The sequence below is a fragment of the Megachile rotundata genome, chromosome 13, assembly GCF_050947335.1.
Source record: "Megachile rotundata isolate GNS110a chromosome 13, iyMegRotu1, whole genome shotgun sequence".
In the NCBI taxonomy this organism is placed as follows: domain Eukaryota; kingdom Metazoa; phylum Arthropoda; class Insecta; order Hymenoptera; family Megachilidae; genus Megachile; species Megachile rotundata.
In genome coordinates this window covers 8,092,797-8,116,481 of record NC_134995.1, presented here as the reverse complement: position 1 = coordinate 8,116,481, position 23,685 = coordinate 8,092,797, and the positions used below count along the sequence as shown (strand labels likewise).

The 23,685-nt window shown below is 36.0% G+C and overlaps 2 protein-coding genes across 5 annotated transcripts in view; one reads left to right on the top strand and one right to left on the bottom strand.

Moving 5' to 3' along the window:
- The window catches only part of Cad99C (cadherin 99C), a 224,992-nt gene that overhangs the window by 53,455 nt on the left and 147,852 nt on the right, over positions 1 to 23,685 (top strand). The gene's annotated exons all lie outside the window — the stretch shown is intronic.
- LOC100878189 (uncharacterized protein C15orf61 homolog) overlaps positions 4,425 to 23,685 on the bottom strand; it is a 169,618-nt gene continuing 150,357 nt past the window's right edge. The window contains exons 1-4 of one of the 3 annotated variants that reach the window (XM_012287218.2): positions 14,011 to 14,160; positions 7,515 to 7,695; positions 5,893 to 6,136; positions 4,425 to 4,639 (exon numbers count right to left, since the gene is read on the bottom strand). In XM_012287218.2, the coding sequence (XP_012142608.1) occupies positions 4,512 to 4,639; positions 5,893 to 6,136; positions 7,515 to 7,610 (468 nt within the window). In that variant the 5' untranslated portion in view covers positions 7,611 to 7,695; positions 14,011 to 14,160 and the 3' untranslated portion in view covers positions 4,425 to 4,511. Of the gene's footprint in view, positions 4,640 to 5,892; positions 6,137 to 7,514; positions 7,696 to 9,539; positions 9,868 to 14,010; positions 14,161 to 23,685 lie in introns of those variants that run through there. The other 2 variants (XM_003704126.3, XM_076539221.1) reach the window with 2 other exon arrangements.

Here is a 23,685-nt window from a genome sequence, read left to right as displayed (position 1 = left end):
TATATGTAACATGTGTATGTAATGTGTGACTTTAATATGTATATGTGATATGTGTATGTGATATGAGTATTTCATATGTGTATTTGACACGTATATGTAATATATGTATTGAATATACGTATGTAATATGGGTACTGATAAATGACGATGTCATCGAGATCAGAAAATCACAAAATCACAAAATTACAAAATTATAAGATCACAAGATTATAAGATCAGAAGATCAAAATTACGAAATCACAAGATCTCAAGATCACAAGATTACAAGATCACAAGATCACAGGATCAAAAGATCACAAGATTATAAGATCAGAAGATCACAAAATCACAAAATTACAAAATTATAAGATCACAAGATTATAAGATCAGAAGATCAAAATTACAAAATCACAAGATCACAAGATCACAAGATCACAAGATCACAAGATTACAAGATCACAAGATCACAAGATTACAAGATCACAAGATCACAAGATCACAAGATTACAAGATCACAAGATCACAAGATCACAGGATCAAAAGATCACAAGATTATAAGATCAGAAGATCATAAAATCACAAAATTATAAAATCATAAGATCACAAGACTAAAAAATCACAAGGTAAAAATATAACAAAATCACAGCGTCCCATAGCTTGATAACTGTAAAATCCCAAAGTTACACTGTTCCCAATGCCTAAAATCATTAAATCCCAAAATTCCTAAGAAATTCCTAACTTCCAAGGCTCCCAACTGGAACTTGGAACGTCCCAAAATCCAAATATCCCAAGACCCTAAAATTCCACTTTCAAACTCCATCTTCAAACCTTAATTTCAAGGGTGCAAAACCCCAAAAAATTTCATAACTAACGCACTTTAACTTTGAACCCCCAAACTCCAAATATTCCAACTGCCTAAAATTCCATCCTCCAAGTCCATCTTCAAAGGTGCCAAAATCTGCAAATCCCAAAGCTCTAAAATTACCTAAATTTAAACTTGCAAAGTTCGAATATCCCAACTCCCTAACATCCCACCCTCAAAGTCCATCTTCAAAGGTGCCGAAATCTGCAAATCCCAAAGCTCTAAAATCTCCTAACTTCACAGTCCCAAGCTCCAAATATTTCAACGCCCTAAAATTCCATCCCCCAAGTCTGAACTCTTCAATCTTCAAATCTGAATTCTCAACCCATCTCAAGTCCCCAAATCCGAAAGACTCGAATCTGCCCATATCCAAATATAAAACTCCCCAAATTTTACACGCATATCAAAAGACCTCGACATCCACAACGCTCTCCAGATATCCATCACAAAATTCCCTCAAACCAAAATTACCAATCGCGCATTCCGCACCATACCAACATCCACGTCCACATCATTATCCTCCACGGATCGCAAGAAAAACAGGAAGCGAATCCCAAGACCCGTGAACCACGTTCAACCCTATCTTTCAGCAGGCCGCATCTATCATACGCGGCAGTCAACAAGTCACTTAACGAAGTCTAAATCAATCATTCATGAATCCGTAAGTCATATCCTGGGTTGGCCTTGTTGAAACACGAGCACCGTTACAGAAACCCGCCCCATGACACTAATGCAAATCGTGTTAATGGTCCGCGAACGATTCCACAGGAAACAAGGTGCAAACGTACACAGTTGTCATTAACATAGCTCTCTAATTGGCTACCCGTGTTCCCTTCGATGATGTATTCGCATAAAACCGCACCGGCAGCCTGCAACGTAGTCATTCGCTGCGATAAAATCCATCGTTTTCCATCAGTGACATTTAACTGGGATTGTTTATGATCGCACGTGTTCCGCCCTGCTCTACCGTAACTGCTATTTAATTATAAATTCTGATGTAGGCAACCGTGAGCTCGTTTATATACGAGCTCAAACACGTGACAGACGCCCACTGCTTAGAGTGATCGACATTTAACCCTTGGTTGGTAGAGAGAGGATGGAATTACGGAACCAGAAGAGTAGAGATTGTTTCAGGTTGAGGATGAAGAGCTTTTGGTAGCTGCAAAATTTGGGGTGTATGGGGGAGAGATGTGAAGTTTGGGACTTTAAGGTTATGGTTAGGTATTAAGGATTTTGGGAGGAGCATATTTGGAATTTTAGGGTCATGAAGGGATATCAAGTTTTTGAGAGTAAAATTTTGGGGTTATGTGGAGGTATCAAGTTTTTAGGAGCAGTACATTTGGAATTTTGGGGTTATAGTGAGGTATCAAGTTTCTGACACTAGTAGTAAATTTAGAACTTTGAGGTTATGGTGAGATATTAAGTTTCTGACAGTAGTAGTAAACTTGGAACTTTGAGGTTATGATGAGGTATCAAGTTTGGGATTTTGGGGTTGTAGTAAAGTATCAAGTTTCTGACAGTAGTAGTAAATTTAGAACTTTGAGGTTATGGTGAGGTATTAAGTCTGGAATTCGAGGGTTACAGTGAAGTATCAAGTTTGGAATTTTAAGGTTGTGGTGAGATATCAAGTTTCTTAGAGTTGTAGTAAATTTGGAACTTTGAGGTTATGATGAGGCATCAAGTTTGGGATTTTGGGGTTGTAGTAAAGTATCAAGTTTCTGACACTAGTAGTAAATTTAGAATTGTGAGGTTATGGTGAGGTATTAAGTCTGGAATTTGGGGGCTACAGTGAAGTATCAAGTTTGGAATTTTAAGGTTGTGGTGAGATATCAAGTTTCTTAGAGTTGTAGTAAATTTGGAACTTTGAGGTTATGATGAGGCATCAAGTTTGGGATTTTGGGGTTGTAGTAAAGTATCAAGTTTCTGACAGTAGTAGTAAATTTAGAACTTTGAGGTTATGGTGAGGTATTATGTCTGGAATTTGGGGGCTACAGTGAAGTATCAAGTTTGACATTTTAAGGTTATGGTGAGATATTAAGTTTATGACAGTAGTAGTAAATTTGGAACTTTGAGGTTATGGTGAGTTAAGTATCTAGTTTTTGAGGGTAGTAAATTTGGAATTAATGGTTTGGAGAGTTAAATATCAAGTTCCTGAAGATACTATCCTTGGAATTTGAGATTTTGGGTTCAGAGATGAAAAATTTAGAAACTTGAATATTTCCAAACGTGGATATTGAAATTTTTGAATTTGGAAGATTTGAAATTTATAAAAGTTGAACTTCTAAATATACAGAACTTCAAATTTATGAATTTATAAATTGAAAAACTCCGAAATAAAAAAAATGAAAAATTAAAGGAATGAAAAATTGAAAAATTGAGAAATTGTAAAATTGAAAAATTGAAAAATTGCGAAATTGCGAAATTGAGAAATTGAAAAATTGAAAAATTGAAAAATTGAAAAATTGAAAAATTGAAAAATTGAAAAATTGAAAAATTGAAAAAATAAAGAAACTCAGAATCTCAGAAATTGATAAGTCTATAAATTGAAAGCTTCACAAAATAAACTAAAAGATACTGGTATTGTCGCGTCCTAATTAGCACAAGTGATTGAAATCATATCGTGTCCCAACTGAACGATTGCCGCCAATAGAACGCATTCTTCCGTGGCGAATGATCGAACGATAATTGATTCGAAGACAATAATGCGTGAAACTCGCGTGATTTACGTTCGATTCACGTTTAATACGCTCGAGTTCTACGCCTTCGATGACTAATGTTCCTTTTATAACATCGGTTAAAGAGGAATACAATGGACAAACACAATCACAATGTGGCTGTAAAACGTGACCACCTTCGTTTGACCACATTAATAATTCATTGGATAAACAATTATCTGTCAGTTCGTGAGCATCTACTGAATAGACGATCACATTTCTATCATTCTCGCGTCTTGTTACTCTGAAATTGATTTAAATTTGCGGAGGAATAAAAATGTTGATAAGAACATTGTTTATTGAAACAATGTGTGGGAAGAGGGGAATTTATTTTTAAGTAGGTTTTCGTTGTTAATTGCATGTAGTTGATATGTGAGGTTTGAATGCAATGATGGATTTTTAAAAATTATTTCTGAATGTTTTTATCAGACTTTAGATTAAGTTTTGGGTGCCATAAGTGCTATTTTGCAGTGCTTTTATGCCATCGAGATGTATATGATTTTATCTTAAATACTCATATTAATTACACATGTTAAATACACCATTAAATGCACACGCAATACACACATGTCATTTCGTATCTTGATGTCATTTTGTAATATTTTTATCTTGTGATTTGATATTTTGATGATTTTGCAATGTTGTTATTTTGTGATTTAATGATTTGATAATTTGGTGATGTTGCTATTTTATTATTTGCTGACTTGTTAATTCTCCAATATTGTTATCTTATAATTTAATAATCTTGTGACTACATGTTGTTACTTAACAATTTCATATTTGAATACATACCATTCCTCTCTCTCTCCCGATCATCCTCAACACAAGTTAAACCCCACACCCAACACACAAAACAAATAAACCCATCGAACACTACAACTTCTTTATTCCCCGTTCATCCTACATCGAACAGTAACATTATAAGGTACAAATTAATGTCGACTGGCATGGTTGTATCAGTACATGGAACCCTTGTCCTCGGGCAGCAAGAAGTAGATCGTCACGTTCCCTTGGGCTGTTTTCACGATCTCCTGGTGTCTGATCAGCCAAGTCGCTGCCAGTCCGTACATCAACGTGGGTATACCTGATTGCACGGATAAGGAATATAAAGCAACGAATGATCGGTTATCGGGGCGACACGCCGTGCCACTGAAACTTCATGTTCGCTATTTACAGAACGGAAAAGTGTCAATGAAACGAGACGTTGATGCAAAAGGACGTTCCTCCTTTCTGCTGGGGACATTACCATTCAAAAGTATCTCTCTCGTACTTTCACTCTTTTTTACTGGGATTTGGGAGATTTGGGATTTGGGAGATTTGGGATTTGGGAGATTTGGGATTTGGGAGATTTGGGATTTGGGAGATTTGGGATTTGGGAGATTTGGGATTTGGGAGATTTGGGATTTGGGAGATTTGGGATTTGGGAGATTTGGGATTTGGGAGATTTGGGATTTGGGAGATTTGGGATTTGGGAGATTTGGGATTTGGGAGATTTGGGATTTGGGAGATTTGGGATTTGGGAGATTTGGGATTTGGGAGATTTGGGATTTGGGAGATTTGGGATTTGGGAGATTTGGGATTTGGGAGATTTGGGATTTGGGAGATTTGGGATTTGGGACATGTAGGATTTGGCATATGTGGGATCTGGGATATGTGGGATCTGGGATATGTGAGATTTGGGATATGTGGGATTTGGTACATGTGGGATTTAAGACATGTGAGATTTGGGACATGTGGGATTTGGGACATGTGGAATTTGGCACATGTGGGATTTGGCACATGTGGGATTTGGGACATGTGGGATTTGGGAGATTTGGGATTTGGGACATGTGGGATTTGGGACATGTGGGATTTGGGACATGTGGGATTTGGCACATGTGGGATTTGGGATATGTGGAATTTGGCACATGTGGGATTTGGGATATGTGGAATTTGGCACATGTGGGATTTGGGACATGTGGGATTTGGGACATGTGGGATTTGGGACATGTGGGATTTGGGACATGTGGGATTTGGGACATGTGGGATTTGGCACATGTGGGATTTGGGAGATTTGGGATTTGGAATATTTGGGATTTGGGAGATCTGTGATTTGGGAGATTTGGGATTTTGGAAATGTATTCAAAATTCGAGTAAAATAGCCAAAGTATAAGTGCGTCACGAATCATACTCGTCAAAATAGTGTAAGGGATTAAGAAAATAAGCGAAGACCTTGAAAACATTCCATAATATTAAATAACCAAACTTAACCAAATAAAATAATAATCTAAAACAGCGAAGTGAATTAGAAAGTGCGACAGAGTCGAAAGTGATACTTTTGCGAGATATTGTATATACCAAGGTTCAAGAGCTTGATCGCCTTGAAAAATTTGTCCTCGCCGCTGAGGTCCTGTCGTGGCCTCTTGGTGCAGTGATATTTAATGTATGGAAAGCAGCCGGTTCTAAGTACGTGGTAATTGCTGCTGCCTACCGGCCAATTGAAGTGGGACATCCCCCTTTGATCGTTCACCACGTCGGCATACTTCACGAAGTACGATGTCCACGGTGGCTGGTTCGTTTGCAGCAGGTAGCTCGTTAAGACCTGTTTGTACCGTAATGACAACGAGTTACTTAGTGCATCCTTTGGCCCATCTGTTGGATGAACGTTCTTTCGTCGATCGTTCAACGGCCGCCGGGTGTCTTCGCGTACCGTTAACTATTGCCCGCTTTCATCGAAACGTCAGCCGACGCGACGGTGTCGAATTGAAAACGCGAGCTCGCATTCCTGACGGATCGATGGATTCGTAGGAATCGATCGATGCGACGACGATGACGGGAATTCTCACGGTCGGTAAATTAACGAGAACGGAAATTCTTGGTAGAGATATTGCTGCGATGACGCAGGGAAGCTGCGGTGTATGACGGCATGCTTGTGGAATTTTTTGAAATTGTTTTCGATGTTCTGACTTTATTTTTGCGAAACTGACTTTATCCTCTTTAAGAAAAATAAGGAAAGTGGAAGGAATATGGAGGAAAGTGAGGTTTATTGAAATTATACTGTGATCAACGTTTTAGCATAATAACTCATGATTTTTGGTGATTATTGGTATTCAAAGTTTTAGTTACTTGACAAACTTATTTAGTTACTTGTGTAATAGTTACTTGTCAGATAATTCTCTTTAACTAGCTACTTGTCTGATAAGTACCTGGCAGATAACTTCCAGACTGATAATTGTCTGTCAGGTTATTAGTCTGATGAGAATCTGTCAGATAATATTTATTCTTATAAATATTTGTCAGAGAAAATTAACAGTACTATAAATGTTCGACAGTTAGCTACCAGTTCTATAAATATTTGTTAGATAACTAATAGTCTTATAAACACTTGTCAGATAACTAACACTCCTATAAATGTATGTTAGATAAGAAATAGTCTTATAAACGTTTGTCCAATAGCTATCAGTACTATGAATATCTGTTATGTAACAGTTTTAGAAATATTTCTCAGATAATTAACACTCCTGTAAATATCTGTTAGTTAACTGACAGTCTTATAAACGTTTGTCAGATAATTAACAGCCGTATAACTATCTGCTAGATAATTGACAGTCTTATAAACGTTTGTCAGATAACTAACAGCCGTATAACTATCTGTTAGATAAGAATCCTAGAAATATTTCTCAGATAATTAACAGGCCTACATATATCTGTTATATAACTAACAGTCTTATAAACGTTTGTCAGATAGCTACCAGTCCTATAAATACCTGTTAGATAACTACTTGTCCCATAAATAACTATCAGATAACAAACAGACCTATAAATACCTGTCACATAGATACCAGTTCCATAAATACCTGACAGATAACTACACAAGTGATGATTAAGTGCCAAAATATTATCAATTCAATAGATATCGGTCTGAATATTATACAGTCATACATTTTGCCTTTGTAATATACTTAAATATCGAAACTTGCCTCAGAAGCTTTTGGTTTAGTTTTCGAAATATTCCTCCAGGAAACATATGGACGAATGACCAGTGTCTTCCGACCATAGAGTGCTTTTAGGTTCATTCGGTGGATGATTATTAACCAGCTTACTATGATCAAGCTTTTCCAAGAAGTTTCATCTCTTCCTGCTGTTCAGATCCTCTTGTGCCTGCAACCACAGAATTCATCTTAAAACCATCACTGATGAACCTCTTAAAATCATACGTATATTACCAGATATATCTATAATGGTTGGTATTCTTTCTCAGGATTTATTATTTTCCAATACGCCATACCACAATCAACTGGTTATTGGCAGCAACGTTTACTGAGGTATTTTTAAATATGCGCCGCCTCCGAAAAGGTTGAAATGTATTTAATATACTACCTAACGAGTAAATAGGTTTCATTCATATCTGTTACGTAATTGTATGATTGAATGAAATAGAAATTACTTCATTAGCAAATAGAAATTATTTTATACTTTTTAGTGCATTTCGAAGTCGGCGTATTTTTTTTCTTAAAATTATTTTATCATCTGCCTAAAGGTATTGTCCCCCTTAATATAAAAATGAATATACCACTACTGCCAGTTAAGTACCTGACAAATTAAAATTCTTAGGAATAAATATTCTCTGAATTTTTGTACGAGGAATCTCTTTGTTTTCCCAAAATACTGGGTCTTGAATGAACCAAATAGTGGGTCTTGAAGACCCACTCTGCGCGGGAACCTCGTTTAATGGCCTCACTGTCGAGACACCCAGTATGATAATTGCTTAACGGTGGAAATGGAATATCACGCGGAGAATGTTCACGGCAGTACACATATGGTTTAGGTACGAGTGTCTCGAACAACGCTTTATTTCACCTTTCTAAAATAAGCGCTCTGCAGAAAATGTCAAGGTTAACGAGGATCAATTCGATCGGCTAACGGAAGATCGTTTCACAGCGTTATTTCGCGCTCACGGACCGTGAAAGTACGATGAATTGTAATTGATTGTGCTTGCACGAGTGTTTATTCGGTGACTGATTCCGTTGCTTTCGCTGTCAACGAGTTAGTCAATCGAGACGTAATATTTTTCATAATACTTTTGAAAGGTATCGACCCTGTACCGTTACTCCTTCAACGTTTTAACGTTAACCTGTAATTGTGTGGATACGGGTTCATGTTCGATAAGTCGTTTGCGAAATATAATCGCTGATAATTAAGTTATTATCTTTGTAAGGTATGGGAACGAGGTATTTCGAATCTGATAGCTGAGATAATTAGGTGGAATAACTTTTGAGGTTTTGAGGTATGTGAAGTTGGAATAGGGAATTTGGAAGTTCAAAAATTTGGGAGATGGAAATTTAGGTGTAGTATAATTTCAAATTTTTTAATTGAGATGTTACAAAATTTGCTAATTTTTAAGGTAAGAATTTGGGAAGGTGTGAAAGTGGAAATATTGAAACTTTGAATTTTGAAATTTGGGATTTGGAAATTAAAAATGTGGTAATTTGGTATTTTGTAAATTTGTAAAATTTTAAAATAATTTAAAAAATTTGAAATTTGGTAATTTGGAAATTTGGTAAATTTGTAATTTGGTAATTTGGAAAACTGGAAAAACTTGGAAAATTTGGAAAATATGGAAAACTTGGTAATTTGGAAAATTTGGGAGGTTTGGAAAATTTAAAATTTGCTCATTTGGAAATTTGAAATTATAAAAATATCTACTTTTCAAATTTCTAACCTCCCAAATTTCCATCCCTCATTTTCAATTTTAATTTCCAACGAAAGAAACAGAGTATCAATACCAGTCATAGTAATCCCTAATATTAAAAATAGAATTAAACTGAAATATAAAAACTTAATAACCCTCAACTCAATAAATCCACAAAAATGAAATAAATAAAAATAAATAAATAAACCTTCATCAATAACACATAAAAACTCTCAATAAAAGTTTCTCCTTAATTACATTTCAAATATCGCGCCTGTTTCATTAATTCAACATTGGTAGCACTGTTACTCACTTTTCGGCGCATGCGCAGAGCACTCGATGTCTAAGAGGCACGCACGACGGTAGCGTGTTATTTTTACGTTTCGCAATTCTCCGTTTCACTTGTTCTGTTGGAGATATGTCTGTTCAGACACTATTTACGTTATCATAACTTAACGTTGATAGCACACACGCACTGTGCACGCGTATAAATCACGTGTATTGCGAAACGATTATAAACGCAGTAGCTGTTGATACGGGTGAATAAACGGATACGATCTGGCGCTGCCATCGGATGTATTGATCTTCCGGCGCGCGATTTTTAAACGACTTTTTCATAGCGGAAGATATTTAAACATTTCTTATAATAATAGAATTATTTGAAAATTAATATATACATTTATAAACATTTATAAACATTTGTTATAAACATTTATTTATGTAATTGAAGATTTGAATTATTATGAAAATAAATGTAATTTAGAGTATACATGTACTGTATTATAGTATAGTGATTGATAAATAAATTATGATAAATGATGAATACTATTGATTATATTTGTTATAACTATTTTTTTCAGTTTTTAAAATATATAATCATCTGTAAATTAGTGAAATTTAATTTTATGACAAATAAAAGTTTGAATTCGAACTGAAATGTTTGTATTATAATTTATTACTCTTAAAAAACATATTGTTATTGTTTTAACTGTAACAATAATTTCAATGAAAATAATAATTGTAATATTAATATTAATATAAAAAGTATTAATAGTAATATTAATATTAAATAAATATTATATATATTTAATATTAAATAAATATTAATATTAATTAATATTAAAATTTGTTATTTAAGTATACACCTCAAGAAATACTTTCTTGTCATTTAAAAACATGTCCTTACAAATCTCACAATTTTAAATAAACTTCGTAAGACAAATAATTCCCTGTCTCAAAATATAAAAATATTCAACAAAAACCATGAAGTACCTCGCCTCATTTTGCTCCTTTCATTTCAATTTTATTCAAAGTTTAATTTTTTTCTCACAATCCCGGTTTAGGTATCTATTATTTTTTATTGCCGTCTGTTCTCCGTTATCAGTTTTTAACTTCGTGACTTCTGACGATTTTGGGTCACAGTACTAGTACAATGGCGTGTTCAAGCTGACAGGATAACGGTATCGATATCACATTTCCGGCGCAAAAGGTATGATTTACCACTGCTCTGGTTATTCGTTTATCCCGGTTCGTAATGGTTACATTCACGACTTTAAACGGAGCTACGGTGACTGTGTAACTTTGTCTTGATAAATGCAAAATTTATACTTTTCAAAGATTTAATTTTAATTCACGTTTAATAAAATGTATAGTAATGTTTATTTTTTTCTAACTTCTGTTTTTTATTTGTTTCAGGTAAGTTTCAGTGCCACAGTGATTCATCGACAGTTTTTGCAGGTAGTTATATGTAATTTTATAAATATGTAAGTAAATGTTTAGTCGAATGAAACTATGTATGTAGATATGGAGCCAAGTGAAATTTGTATTAATTTGAAAGACATTTAAGTGAAAAATAAATTTAGGAATTTACTGGTTTGAAAATTTAGATAGCTGAGTTTTTGAAAATTTGGAAAATAGGAAATTTAGAAATTAAAAATTTAGGGGTTGGAAAATTTAATTAGCTGAGTGTTCAGAAATTTGGAAATTTGCAATTTTAAAAATTTAGAGGTTTGAAAGTTTAGGTAGCTGAGTGTTTGGCAGTTTAAAAATTTGCAATTTTAGAAATTTGGGTTGTTTACAAATTTAAATAGTTGAGTGTTAAGAAACTTGAAAATTTCGCAACTCCATGATTTGAAACATTGGACAGAAAAATATGCATTTGAGAAACTATCCAAACTATTAAACTTCTAAATTTCAGAATTTCACTTAAACTTCCAAAATCTCAAAATCTCGAAACATTCCTTAATTTTCAAAATCTTAAAAATTCAAGCCCAGTAAACATCATAAACCCTTAAAACTCGCCATATTCCCAAACCAAAAGAATCCCATCTCATCCTCCTCGAACCGTTGAACCATCACTGAATCTGAAATTCGCTTCGGACTCGAGATTAGAACCGCTAGAATTCGCACCACGCCCAGCATCGTTTACACGTAAACGGTATCGCTACAGGTCGTTCGGCACGTAATAAATTACTCGCGATTTTTATTAACGACGTCTCGGGTTACATTTATTTACATAAGCAACGTTCTTCGCCGTTGCATCCCGTGCGCTAACGAACGAGCCGGGTCCGTAACCTGGCTAAGTATTATCAGGGGAACAGGAGAAACGACACGGGTCCTGCGCTTAAGAACACGTAAAGAAGCATCCTTGTCATATTGTATTACATTGATGTGCTAATCCGGCTCGGGGAACAGGAAACGCTTATCAAGCTGCAGGTATACAGGGCTACGATTACATCGGGGCTAATCGACCGGCTCTTTGGAAAAATTCGGACTTCAAGTCAGCCTCATTTATCGAGGGATGTACAGTCTATTGCAAAATATAACTGCTGCAGAATGTGACAATTAAGGGAGTCTTTGAAAATTAGGCGAATCTTATTTGAGGCCTCCCATCTGTTTCATCCACATACAATTAACACTTTGAGTACTGAATTATTTGAATATTTTTATGCCCACGGGACGGATTTAATTTGTCGCTATATGGATTAACACTAGAACTACCAACCAGTCAAAATGACTGGTTTCAGATTTCTCATTTTATATTACAAAATTTTATTGTCGTGATTTTATGGAAATGTCTGTCATGTTTTGTTGAGAGAAAAACTAATTCTATATGTTACCTGATGCTTTAGTATTTATTTATTAACCTTTCCATTTTATTTTTCATTTTTCGATAAACGAGCATTTAATGTCGGTAGTTCTAGTGTTAATATGTAAAAGTAATACATTTTATTTGGAATATACTTGTATTGGTGATATAAATATATTTTTACAACAGCATTTTAGTTACGAGTTGGTTCTTGTTACAATATAAATAAATATATAAATGAAGAAAATAGAAATATTTATATAGAACAAGAACCAGCTTAAAGTCTAATGACGAGTCAGACTCGTCCACCGTAACTTCGCCCAAGTAAACAGAGTCTCGCTTGTCAAATGTACCCAAAGGGTTAAAAAAGAACACATTTGCAATTCTCTGGGTCCCCAAATTCTCTAAATGTCCCAATCCCCAAATCCTTTAATCATAAATTCCAGAATTACAAATTTCATAATCCTATATACACATATTCCAAATCTCCAAATCTCTAGGTCCCCAGATTCTCCAAATGTCCCAATCCTCAAATACCCAAATTCTCCAAATCTCTCAATCCCCAAATCCTGCAATCACAAATTCCAGAATCTCAAATTTCATAATCCTAAATCCATATATCACAAATTTCCAAATCTGTAGGTCCCCAGATTCTCCAAATGTCCCAATCCTCAAATGTCCCAATCCCCAAATCCCAAATCTCCCAAATCCCAAATCTCCCAAATCCCAAATCTCCCAAATCCCAAATCTCCCAAATCCCAAATCTCCCAAATCCCAAATCTCCCAAATCCCAAATCTCCCAAATCCCAAATCTCCCAAATCCCAAATCTCCCAAATCCCCCAAATCCCATATGTGCTAAATCCCACATGTCCCAAATCCCACATGTGCCAAATTCCACATATCCCAAATCCCACATGTGCCAAATTCCACATATCCCAAATCCCACATGTCCCAAATCCCACATGTCCCAAATTCCACATATTCCAAATCCCACATATCCCAAATCCCACCTGTGCCAAATTCCACATATCCCAAATTCCACATATCCCAAATCCCACATGTCCCAAATCCCACATGTCCCAAATCCCACATGTCCCAAATCCCACATGTCCCAAATCCCACATGTCCCAAATCCCACATGTCCCAAATCCCAAATCTCCCAAATCCCAAATCTCCCAATCTCCCAATCCCCAAATCCCCTAATCCCCCTATCCCCCAATCCCCCCATAACCAAATCCCCCAATCTCCAATCCCCCAATTCCCAAATTCCTCACTCACAAATTCCGCCATCCAAAATTTCACAACCCAAAATCCGCAACTCCCAAATCCTCAAACCCCCAAATCCCTAAGCTCTCGAACCCATAAATTCTCTAACCTCAAACCGTCAAAAGTCCAAGCGTACTTCCCTCTCGTAAGCATCCTCGTTCTCAGCGCAACAAAGACGTGTCGGTCATAATGAAGGAGTAAATCCAGCGCAACGAGGCGGATGGCCGTTACACCGTATATCTCGCGGAAATCGTAGACTCTCATCAAAATAAGTAACGCGTTGCCTGCGTCGCCATCTTATGCCTCATCCGCTCGGCGGTTCCTGTGTGTATGCCAATGCGCAACCATAAACGGTCGCACATTCAACAAGAATATATCCGCCGAGGTAGGTGTAAATACGCGCAAATAGAGTGTTTCAGAAATACAAACCGCCCTGGCAGGATCGTGTTTCCGCGAAATTCTCGAACGAACGGCGATCCTGCAGCTCGGTTATGAATCCTTGGATATAATTACGGACGGCAACGGGAAAACTTTATTGCAACGACACCTACTTCGAATGGAAGATCACGGTGAAATGCAGCTGTCTACCTGTTTTCCTTGCGTCTATGGATTACTTTGTACGCAAATGGAAGATGAGCCAGAGGAAACTGGAATTGTGAAATGCGGTTAAATGTTTCTGAATTTTAATTGTGATGATGTAAATACCAGATGTTTTTCATGTTGTTAATTGTAAATAGGGATTGTGAAATTTGGGATTCTGGAATTTATGCTTGAAGGATTTGGGGATTGGGATATTTGGAGAATTTCGAGATCAACGAATTTAGAGATTTGAGGATTTGAGGATTCAGAAGTTCGAAAATTTGAGGATTTGGGATCTGAAGGTTTGGTAGTTTGGAATTTGGGATTTGAAGTTGTGGAGATTTGAGCTGTGGAGGATTTCGAATTGAATTTGGCGTATTTAGGAATTTAGAAGTGATGGATTTGAGATATGTTTGAGGGATTTTTAACTGAAATTAAGGTTTTGAGATATAAAAAATTGGGAGATTTGTCGAATTTAAGGGATTCTTAAACTTTGAGAGGTTTGAGATGTGTACAAGATTTAGGTGATTTGGTGTTATCTGGAAATCTAGTAACGAATAAAATTGCGAATGTTACAACCTAGTTGTTCAGAAATATAGTAATTCAGCAATCTACTACGTTAGAAAAGGAACTTTGCAGACTATTAGTTTAAAACTTTAAGAATTTTAAAACTTGCAAATTTAAATTTTAAGAATTTAAAAATTTGCAAGTTCAGAATTTTGCAATCTAGTAATTTAGAACTTTACAAATTCAACAATCTACTAATTTAGAAATTTAGCAATTTACCAGCTTAAAAACTCCAGAATCCTATCTTCTCAAATTTCGAAATTCGTGAATTAAAGAATTCTCAAGATGTCTATCCATTCTTATCTAAATGAAACCTACGTTGCATCCGAATGTACATTCTCCCCACGCATAATTGTGCGAATTCAAAATCATGGCAAGTGCCAGGACACGTACGCTCCAGACACCGGTTAACGGGATCCTAAATGGGGCACTTGAGACTCTTCCTTGAATAAAAGAACCGTCTCCACTACCAACTCCAACTGTACATCAATTTCCACGATATCTACAAAGAAATAAAACAAAGAATAATTTTAAAATTCTACAATAAAAATTTTTTTAGAAATTTTGAAGTTGGAGTTTGAATGTTTACGTATTCAGAAATGTAGAAATGTAGAAATTTGAAGACATATAAAAATTGGAGAAGTTGGATATTTAGAAAAGTGGAAGGGTTTATGGAAATTGGAAATTTGGATATTTAGAAGGGTAGAAATTTGTGTTTATGGAAATTTGAAAAGTTGGATGCTTAGAAAAGTGAAAGGGTTTATGGAAATTGGAAATTTGGATATTTAGAAGGGTAGAAACTTGTGTTTATGGAAATTTGAAAATTTGAATTGAAAAATTGAGATATTTGGAAGTGTAAAGATTTGACTCTTGAAAATCGGAAAAGTTAGATATTTAGAAGTGTCCAAATTTGACTCTTGAAAATCGGAAAATTTAGATATTTAAAAGTGTAGAAATTTGACTCTTGAAAATCGGAAAATTTAGCTATTTTGAAGTGTAGAAATTTGACTCTTGAAAATCGGAAAATTTAGATATTTAAAAGTGTAGAAATTTGACTCTTGAAAATCGGAAAATTTAGATATTTAAAAGTGTAGAAATTTGACTCCTGAAAATCGGAAAATTCAGATATTTTGAAGTATAGAAATTAGACACTTGAAAATCGGAAAATTTAGATATTTAAAAGTGTAGAAATTTGACTCTTGAAAATCGGAAAATTTAGATATTTAGAAGCATAGAAATTCGACTCTTGAAAATCGGAAAATTTAGATATATTAAAGCATAGAAATTCGACTCTTGAAAATCGGAAAATTTAGATATATTAAAGCATAGAAATTCGACTCTTGAAAATCGGAAAATTTAGATATATAAAAGCATAGAAATTCGATTCTTGAAAATCAGAAAATTTAGATATTTAAAAGCGTAGAAATTAGTGTCTTAAAACTTTGAAAATTTAAATACTAAAATACATAAAATACCTATTAAAAATTTGAAAAGACGTCTGACTAATTGTACCTTAACTCTAACCACGTCAACCTCACTTGCCACCTCACGATTCGACACCACCAACCTCAAGAAAAAAGAGGTATAAACATATCGAATACCCGAAATACCAGTGATTTGAATGTCGACCATCGAAATGACACGGTCCATCGAACCGAAAGGTAGCTCATCGTGGAAGAATCGTGAGAGCCGGCTGGCTTGAGTTTCGAGAAGGTTGTAGTTAAGAAACGGTACACACAGGCAACGTGCATTTTGCCGTTGCTTCAACCCCATTACCGTGCGAACACAGACAAAAGGAAGGAAAAGAAGGAAACCACGTGGCGGCGGGGAGAAGAAAAGACAGGTCGTAAGACAGAAACCAAATCCGTCTGTGACTCTTTCGTTGGATGCAATGGCCGTCCAACCGCGAACCGCAATGCTTCGCGATACCGCAACACGACGGACAAAAAAGATCCCTGCCATCCGGCTTGAAGAACCCCCTCGTTAAATACTTCGCAACAAATTTCATTATGTAAACGTTGCACTTCATGATTAACGTTCTTTTAGTTTTTTGGGGGGATTTTGAAGATTTCCGGAATTCTGGAAATTTGGGAAATTTTGGGAATTTTGGAGATTTTGAGGACTTGGAGGATTTTGGGACTTTTGGGGATTTTAGGATTATTGGAGATTTTGGGGATTTTGGGAATTCTGAAAATTTTTGGAATTTTGGAGATTTTAAGGACTTGGAGGATTTTGGAAATTTTGGGAATTTTAGGACTGTTGGGGATTTTGGGGATTTTGGGAATTTTTGAGATTCTGAGGACTCGAAGGATTTGGGGAATTTTGGGGATTTTTTAGGACTATTGGGGATTTTGTGGATTCTGAAAATTTTTGAAATTTTTGAGATTCTGAGGACTCTGAAATTTTGATGATTTTAGGGATTTTAGAAATTTTAGGGATCATAGGGATATTGGGAATTCTGGGAATTTTGAGAATTTTTAACATTCTGAGGACTTGGAGGATTTTAGGGATTTTAGGGATTTTACGACTATTGGGGATTTTGGGAATTTTTGATATTCTGAGAACTCTGAGGTTTTTGGGAATTATTGGTATTTTAGGACTATTGGGGATTTTGGGGACTTTCAGAATTTTGGGGATTTTGAGGATTCCGAAAATTTTGGAAATTTTTGAGATTCTGAGGATTCGGAGGGTTTTGGGATTTTTTATGATTTTAGGACTATTGGGGATTTGGGGGATTTTCAGAATTTTTAGGATTTTGGGGATTCTGAAAATTTTTGAAAATTTTTGAGATTCTGAGATTTTGGGGATTTTAGAAATTTTAGGGATCATAGGTATATTAGGAATTCTGGGAATTTTTGACATTCTGAGGACTAGGAGGATATTGGGAATTTTTGGGATTTTAGGATTATTGGGGATTTTGAGGATTTTCAGAATTTTGGGGATTCGGAAAATATTTGAAATTTTTGAGATTCAGAGGACTCTGAGGATTTTGGGGAATTTTAGGGATTTTAGAGATTTTGTGTTAATAGTAGGTACTCGAAATTTGAAATGCACGAATTCGCACGAGGCAACGCTAGTCTACTAACGTTATTTCTAAGAGAGTCATTAGAGTCGAAGTCAGCATGTATTCCCGTGTATCTTTCTGAAACTTTCACCGAGATTAAGAACACAAATTCGTTTCTACTTCCATTCCTCGTTTATTATCCCTGCTCCATGAATTATCGTGTCTGTTGCGTCCATTTAGTGCTTTCTAACGATTATATCCGAGAACTTCGTTCTCCAATGTTCACTTTTCAGTTGAACCACGAGCGCCCCAAAGGGTCAGGCATGCATTACCATAATTTAAATTCTTGCTGACAGAAACGGAGAACGAGGGAGAGAAACGGGGACTTTTACAAGCCAACTTGTTTGGAACACACGAAATTCCTAGAATTTTAAACGAAATTTCGTGTTGTTGAAAATTGCAGAGAATTCGAAATCGGATCGTTGCAAAAATTTGTACAGCAAATTTACGGTGTCGCGAGTCCCTCAAGATTCAAGTCAGAGGACACAAAATGGCGGCCTATAACATGGTGCACACAAACAATTACACTCTTAGTGCATTATTTTTTATCGAAATAAATAAGGTACTCATACAAACAATGTTTGAGTTAAAAAAATATAAAACTCGAGACTGTTTTCAAGAATAAAATTTGATTTACATGCATCAAGAAATTTGTGCAGCAATCATTTTCATCTCAAAGCCGTATTTATCCATCCAAGATAAAAGATGTGGCATTATAACTTCTTTCGCGACAATTTCAATGAGAGAGCACGATAAGTACGTTCTGTAAAGGCGAACTAAAATTAAGGGTTGATCGGTGATTCGATTTTCTCCGTGCTTCGAATATCGATACAACAGCTTGTGTCGACAGAGGAAGGCCAGTATCAAATAGGAGAAGATTAAATTATCATTTAATAACGGTATGCCCTATCAAAATCCAATACATCGGACATAATCAGGGACGGAACTGGGTTAACTTTGACGACTACTCGCAATTTTATCAACGCTGTAACCACACATCTTTAGATGAAACGGTACATACATGTGTGTGAATTCATATGTGTGTGAATGCAAATATTTTGCTTGAGCATATGTGTGTGCACTGACATGAAACAGGAAGTTGGCTCGATACACGTCTTTGAGTAGATGATGTAATTATGTTTGTGGGTGGAATGTAATAATGTAATTATGTTGTTATGTGTATGAAATTGGGGAACTTTGGGAATTTGGGGTTTTTGAGAAATTTGGGATTTTTGGGAATTTGGGATTTTGGGAAATTTGGGGTTTTTGGGAATTTGGGGTTTTTAGAATTTGAGATTTTGGGAAATTTGGAGATTTGGGAATTTGGGGTTTTGGGGGAATTTGGGGTTTTGGGGAATTTGGGGTTTTTGGGGAATTTGGAGTTTTGGGAATTCGGGGTTTTGGGGAATTTTGGGTTTTTGAGAATTTGGGATTTTGGGAAATTTGGGGTTTTTGGGGAATTTGGGGTTTTGAGAATTTGAAATTTTGAGAAATTTGGGGTTTTGGGGGAATTTGGGGTTTCGGGAATTCGGGGTTTTGGGGAATTTTGGGTTTTTGAGAAATTTGGGAATTTGGGATTTTGGGAAATTTGGGGTTTTTGCGAATTTGGAATTTGGGGAATTTGGGATTTGGGGAATTTGGGATTTGGGGAATTTGGCTTTTTGGGAATTTGGAATTTGGGGAATTTGGGATTTTGGGAAATTTGGAATTTTAGGGAATTCGAAATTTGGGGAATTTGGGATTTTGGAATATTGGAATTTTGGGAATTTGGGATTTTGGAGAATTTCGGAATTTGGGGAATTTGCGACTTTGAGGAATTTTGGATTTTGGGGAATTTTAGGAATTTGGGATTTTGGAGAATTTAGGATCTTGGTGAACTTGAGTATTCGGTAATTTGAGAAGCTGGAGAATTTGGGATATTTGGGAAATTTGAGGAACTGTCGAATTTGGATATTGAAAATTTTAAGTTTGCAATATGTGAACTGACGAATTTAATATTCAGAGAATTTGGAAATTTTAGTATTTCACAATCAGTATTTTTACTAGAAATCAGATCTTTAGATTCTTAAATTAAATTTCCTAAAACTCAGATTTCTAATCTTCAAGATACTAACTTACCTCGATACCGAAATCCCTAGATTCTAATATTTCTTGATTATGATATCCCTAGATTACCATATCAATAAATTTCCATATTCAAAAAGCCTCACACTCAATCCCAATATTCCTAGATCGCAAAATTCCTAGGTCCCAAAGTCCCCATATCTCAATATTTCTCAGATTTCAATATCCCTAAATTCCCACATCCACAAACCTTCATAATCCTATATTCCACCATCTCTACAATTTCAATATCAATAAATCTCCACATCCCCAAACTTCTACAAACCCAAATTCTCCACCTCCCATATGCATCCACTTCCAAACACCAAATTCTCCAAATTCCCGTATCGCCATATATTCCAATAGCCCCGGGCCCTAAAAGTCTAAATACCGCACTGCATTAAACAGTAGCACCACTTAAATGAAAGGTAACCGTTCCCATTCCGTTCGTCGCATTAATACGTATTGTTCGCGCTATGTTTCTGGCATTATCGATGTAACTCGGTACCCCTTAAGCCAGATAGGAATGTCAGTTCCTTAGGAACTCCTTTCCCGGTCGTTATCCTCGGGCACGAGCACCTTTTAATCCTTTCTAATCGACGATAGCACAGACAGAGATAATTACTCGACGCTGCGCGCGGAGCATCTGCCCGTCCTCGTGTTTCTGCACGTGCGAATGCTGCGCCACGTAAGTTCTGACGGGAAACTCGGAACCGTAGGAATTTCCAGTCATAAAATTCCTGCGAATCGCTTAACCCCGTGAGAAGAACGATCAGCAACCGGCAGGGGCTCTGTTTTAAATTCCGGAAGTATCGACGTCATGGGCATTCGAAGATTCGTGAGGGAGCGATCTGGGAACCAGGGTAAGGTGGGAATGAAAAAAGGATAGGGAGGAAGGGAGGTATTTTGTTGTATAGGGATTTTTGAGAATTGTGGAGTTTGGAACGGTGGAGATGGGGAGATTGAGGATTTGGGAGGTGGAAAACTAAGGAGTTGGGGATTTGGGAAGTTGGGGAGGGTGGGGATTTGAGGATTTGCTGATTTGGGGATTTGGGGGGTTAGTGAATTGAGGATTTGCTGATTTGGGGATTTGGGGGGTTAGTGAATTGAGGATTTGGGGATTTGGGAGTGTAGAGACTTCAAAATGTAGGGATTGGGAGTGTAGAGACTTCAAAATGTAGCGATTGGGAGTGTAGAGACTTCAAAATGTAGGGATTGAGAGATGTAGAGATCTCAAGGTGTAGAGATCTGAGGATGTAGGGATCTCAAGGTGTAGAGATTTGGGGATGTAGGGATCTCAAGCTGTAGGGATTTGGGGATATAGGGATCTCAAGGTGTAGAGATCTAGGGATGTAGGGATCTCAAGGTGTAGAGATCTGGGCATGTAGGGATCTCAAGGTGTCGAGATCTGGGGATGTAGGGATCTCAAGCTGTAGAGATTTGGGGATGTAGGGATCTCAAGCTGTAGAGATTTGGGGATGTAGGGATCTCAAACTGTAGAGATTTGAGGATGTAGGGATCTCAAGCTGTAGAGATCTTGGGATGTAGGGATCTCAAGTTGTAGAGATTTGGGGATGTAGGGATCTCAATCTGTAGAGATTTGGGGATGTAGGGATCTCAAGGTGTAGAGATCTGGGGATGTAGGGATCTCAAGCTGTAGAGATTTGGGGATATAGGGATCTCAAGGTGTAGAGATCTGGGGATGTAGGGATCTCAAGCTATAGAGATCTGGGGATGTAGGGATCTCAAGATGTCGAGATCTGGGGATATTGGGATCTCAGAGTGTAGAGATTTGGGGATGTAGGGATTTGGGAATGTAACGAATTGGAGATGTGTAGAGATTTGGAGATGTAGGGATTCGAAGATGTAGAGATTTGGAGATGTAGAGATTTGGAAACGTGGGGATTTGGAGATGTAGAGATTTGGAAACGTAGGGATTTGGAAATGTAGCAAATTGGAGATTGAATTAGTGGGGATTTGGGAATCCAGGGATTTGGCAACGTAGAGATAGGGGAATGTAGGTATTTGGAAATGTAGAGATTCCAGAGTGTAAGGATTTGGGGATGTAGGGATTCGGAGATGTAGGGATTTGGAGATGTAGAGATTTGGAAATGTGGTGATTTAAAGTAGTAATGATTTGGAGATGTAGCAAATTGGGGATGTAAGGTTTTAAGCTAGTAGAGATTTGAACTAGTAGGGATTTGGAGTTGAAGCGAATTTGAGATGTAGAAATTTAAACCAGTAGCGATTTGAACTAGTAGGAATTTGGTGATGTAGGGGTTTGCAAACATAGAGATTTGGAGATGTAGCGATTTTAACTAGTAGGGATTTGGAAATGTAGTGAACTGGGGATGTAGCTATTTGAACTAGTAGGGATTTGGAGATGAAGCGAATTTGAGATGTAGGGATTTAAACTAGTAGGAATTTGGAAATGAAGTGAATTTGAAACGTCAGAATATAATCCCTGGAACTCGAGGGTAATTTTATTGTTTGCAAACAGCAACTTCGAAACTTATTAACTAAAATGTTAAATGTGCTCTGTTGAGGTTATTATCTCTCCTCTAATCATTTCTACTATTGTCTGTTTCACTATGTTTATTATCACTATTATAAAATTATTTCAAAATTAAACTAGTAGGAATTTGAGGACATAGAGATTTGGAAACGTAAGTTGAGAATATAAACATCTCAAAATATATGCATTTAAACATGTATCAATTTGAATAATCAGCTTCTCGATCATATTTCAATCATCGAACCCTGTCTTTCCTTTTGCGATACTTTAACGACCCCAATCCACCGATATTAAATATTCCCCTTTTTATATCGCGACATTTTATATGCTTCATTATTATAATCCTCTTTTACGAACCGAATATCCTGATTGCTTTTTATTTCGAATTGAAACCAATGCAAGGTTGATTAGTTCGACGACGTTCTTGAAAACACATTCTTTGCATATTTAATTTTACGAGACATTTTTTCTAAGTTTTCTTTTCTCTTTAATAGCTTAGTACTGTAGCCTTTGAACGCACTCTAAGGGGATGAAATAATTAACTTGATGTTTACCGATCTTTTCATAACCTCAATTTTTTCTTTTCGTTAAAAAGAAGTCTAAGTCTTTTTAAATGAATTTTAAACTTTTCTTTTGACGTGAATTTTTAAGTGGAAGCAATTTACTTTTGAAGTCTTCTCCCTTTTCAATGAAATAGTAAACAAAATTTATTTAGGAACCAATAAATTTATTAAGGAAATGATGTTTATTATTCTGTTTCATTTTGTCCTTTTTATATATATTTGTTTAAGGATAGATGATATGCGGAAGTATTTCACCATGATTAAAAAACAGATTCCTCAGCGCTGTTTTTAGTTGAACAAGTGCCAACACTTTGAAAGAGAAAACGCAATTCTTTTTCTAATCTGGCTTCGACCGGAGAAAGTTTAGAAACCGCTACCTACATTAGCCCTCGGTTTTTGTGGTTTGTTCAAGTATTAACCTTCGTATCGAACTATTAAATATTCACCATGTTACAAGAAAAAATAATAAACATAGACTTTGTGTTAAAAAAGTATGTTAGAATTTAATATACTTGCTGTTTTACTGGAAATTAAAATTATTATGTAGAATTTTTTATAATTTTTGGTAGTGGTCCAATTTGGATATTTTGTGGTTTCAAGTTTTGAAATTCAAAAACTTTTAATGCAATAATTTATAGCTTACATTTGCAAGTTTGGTTTTATAGTAATTTAGAAATGTAGAAGTATAGAAACATGAAAATTATAAATTTGCA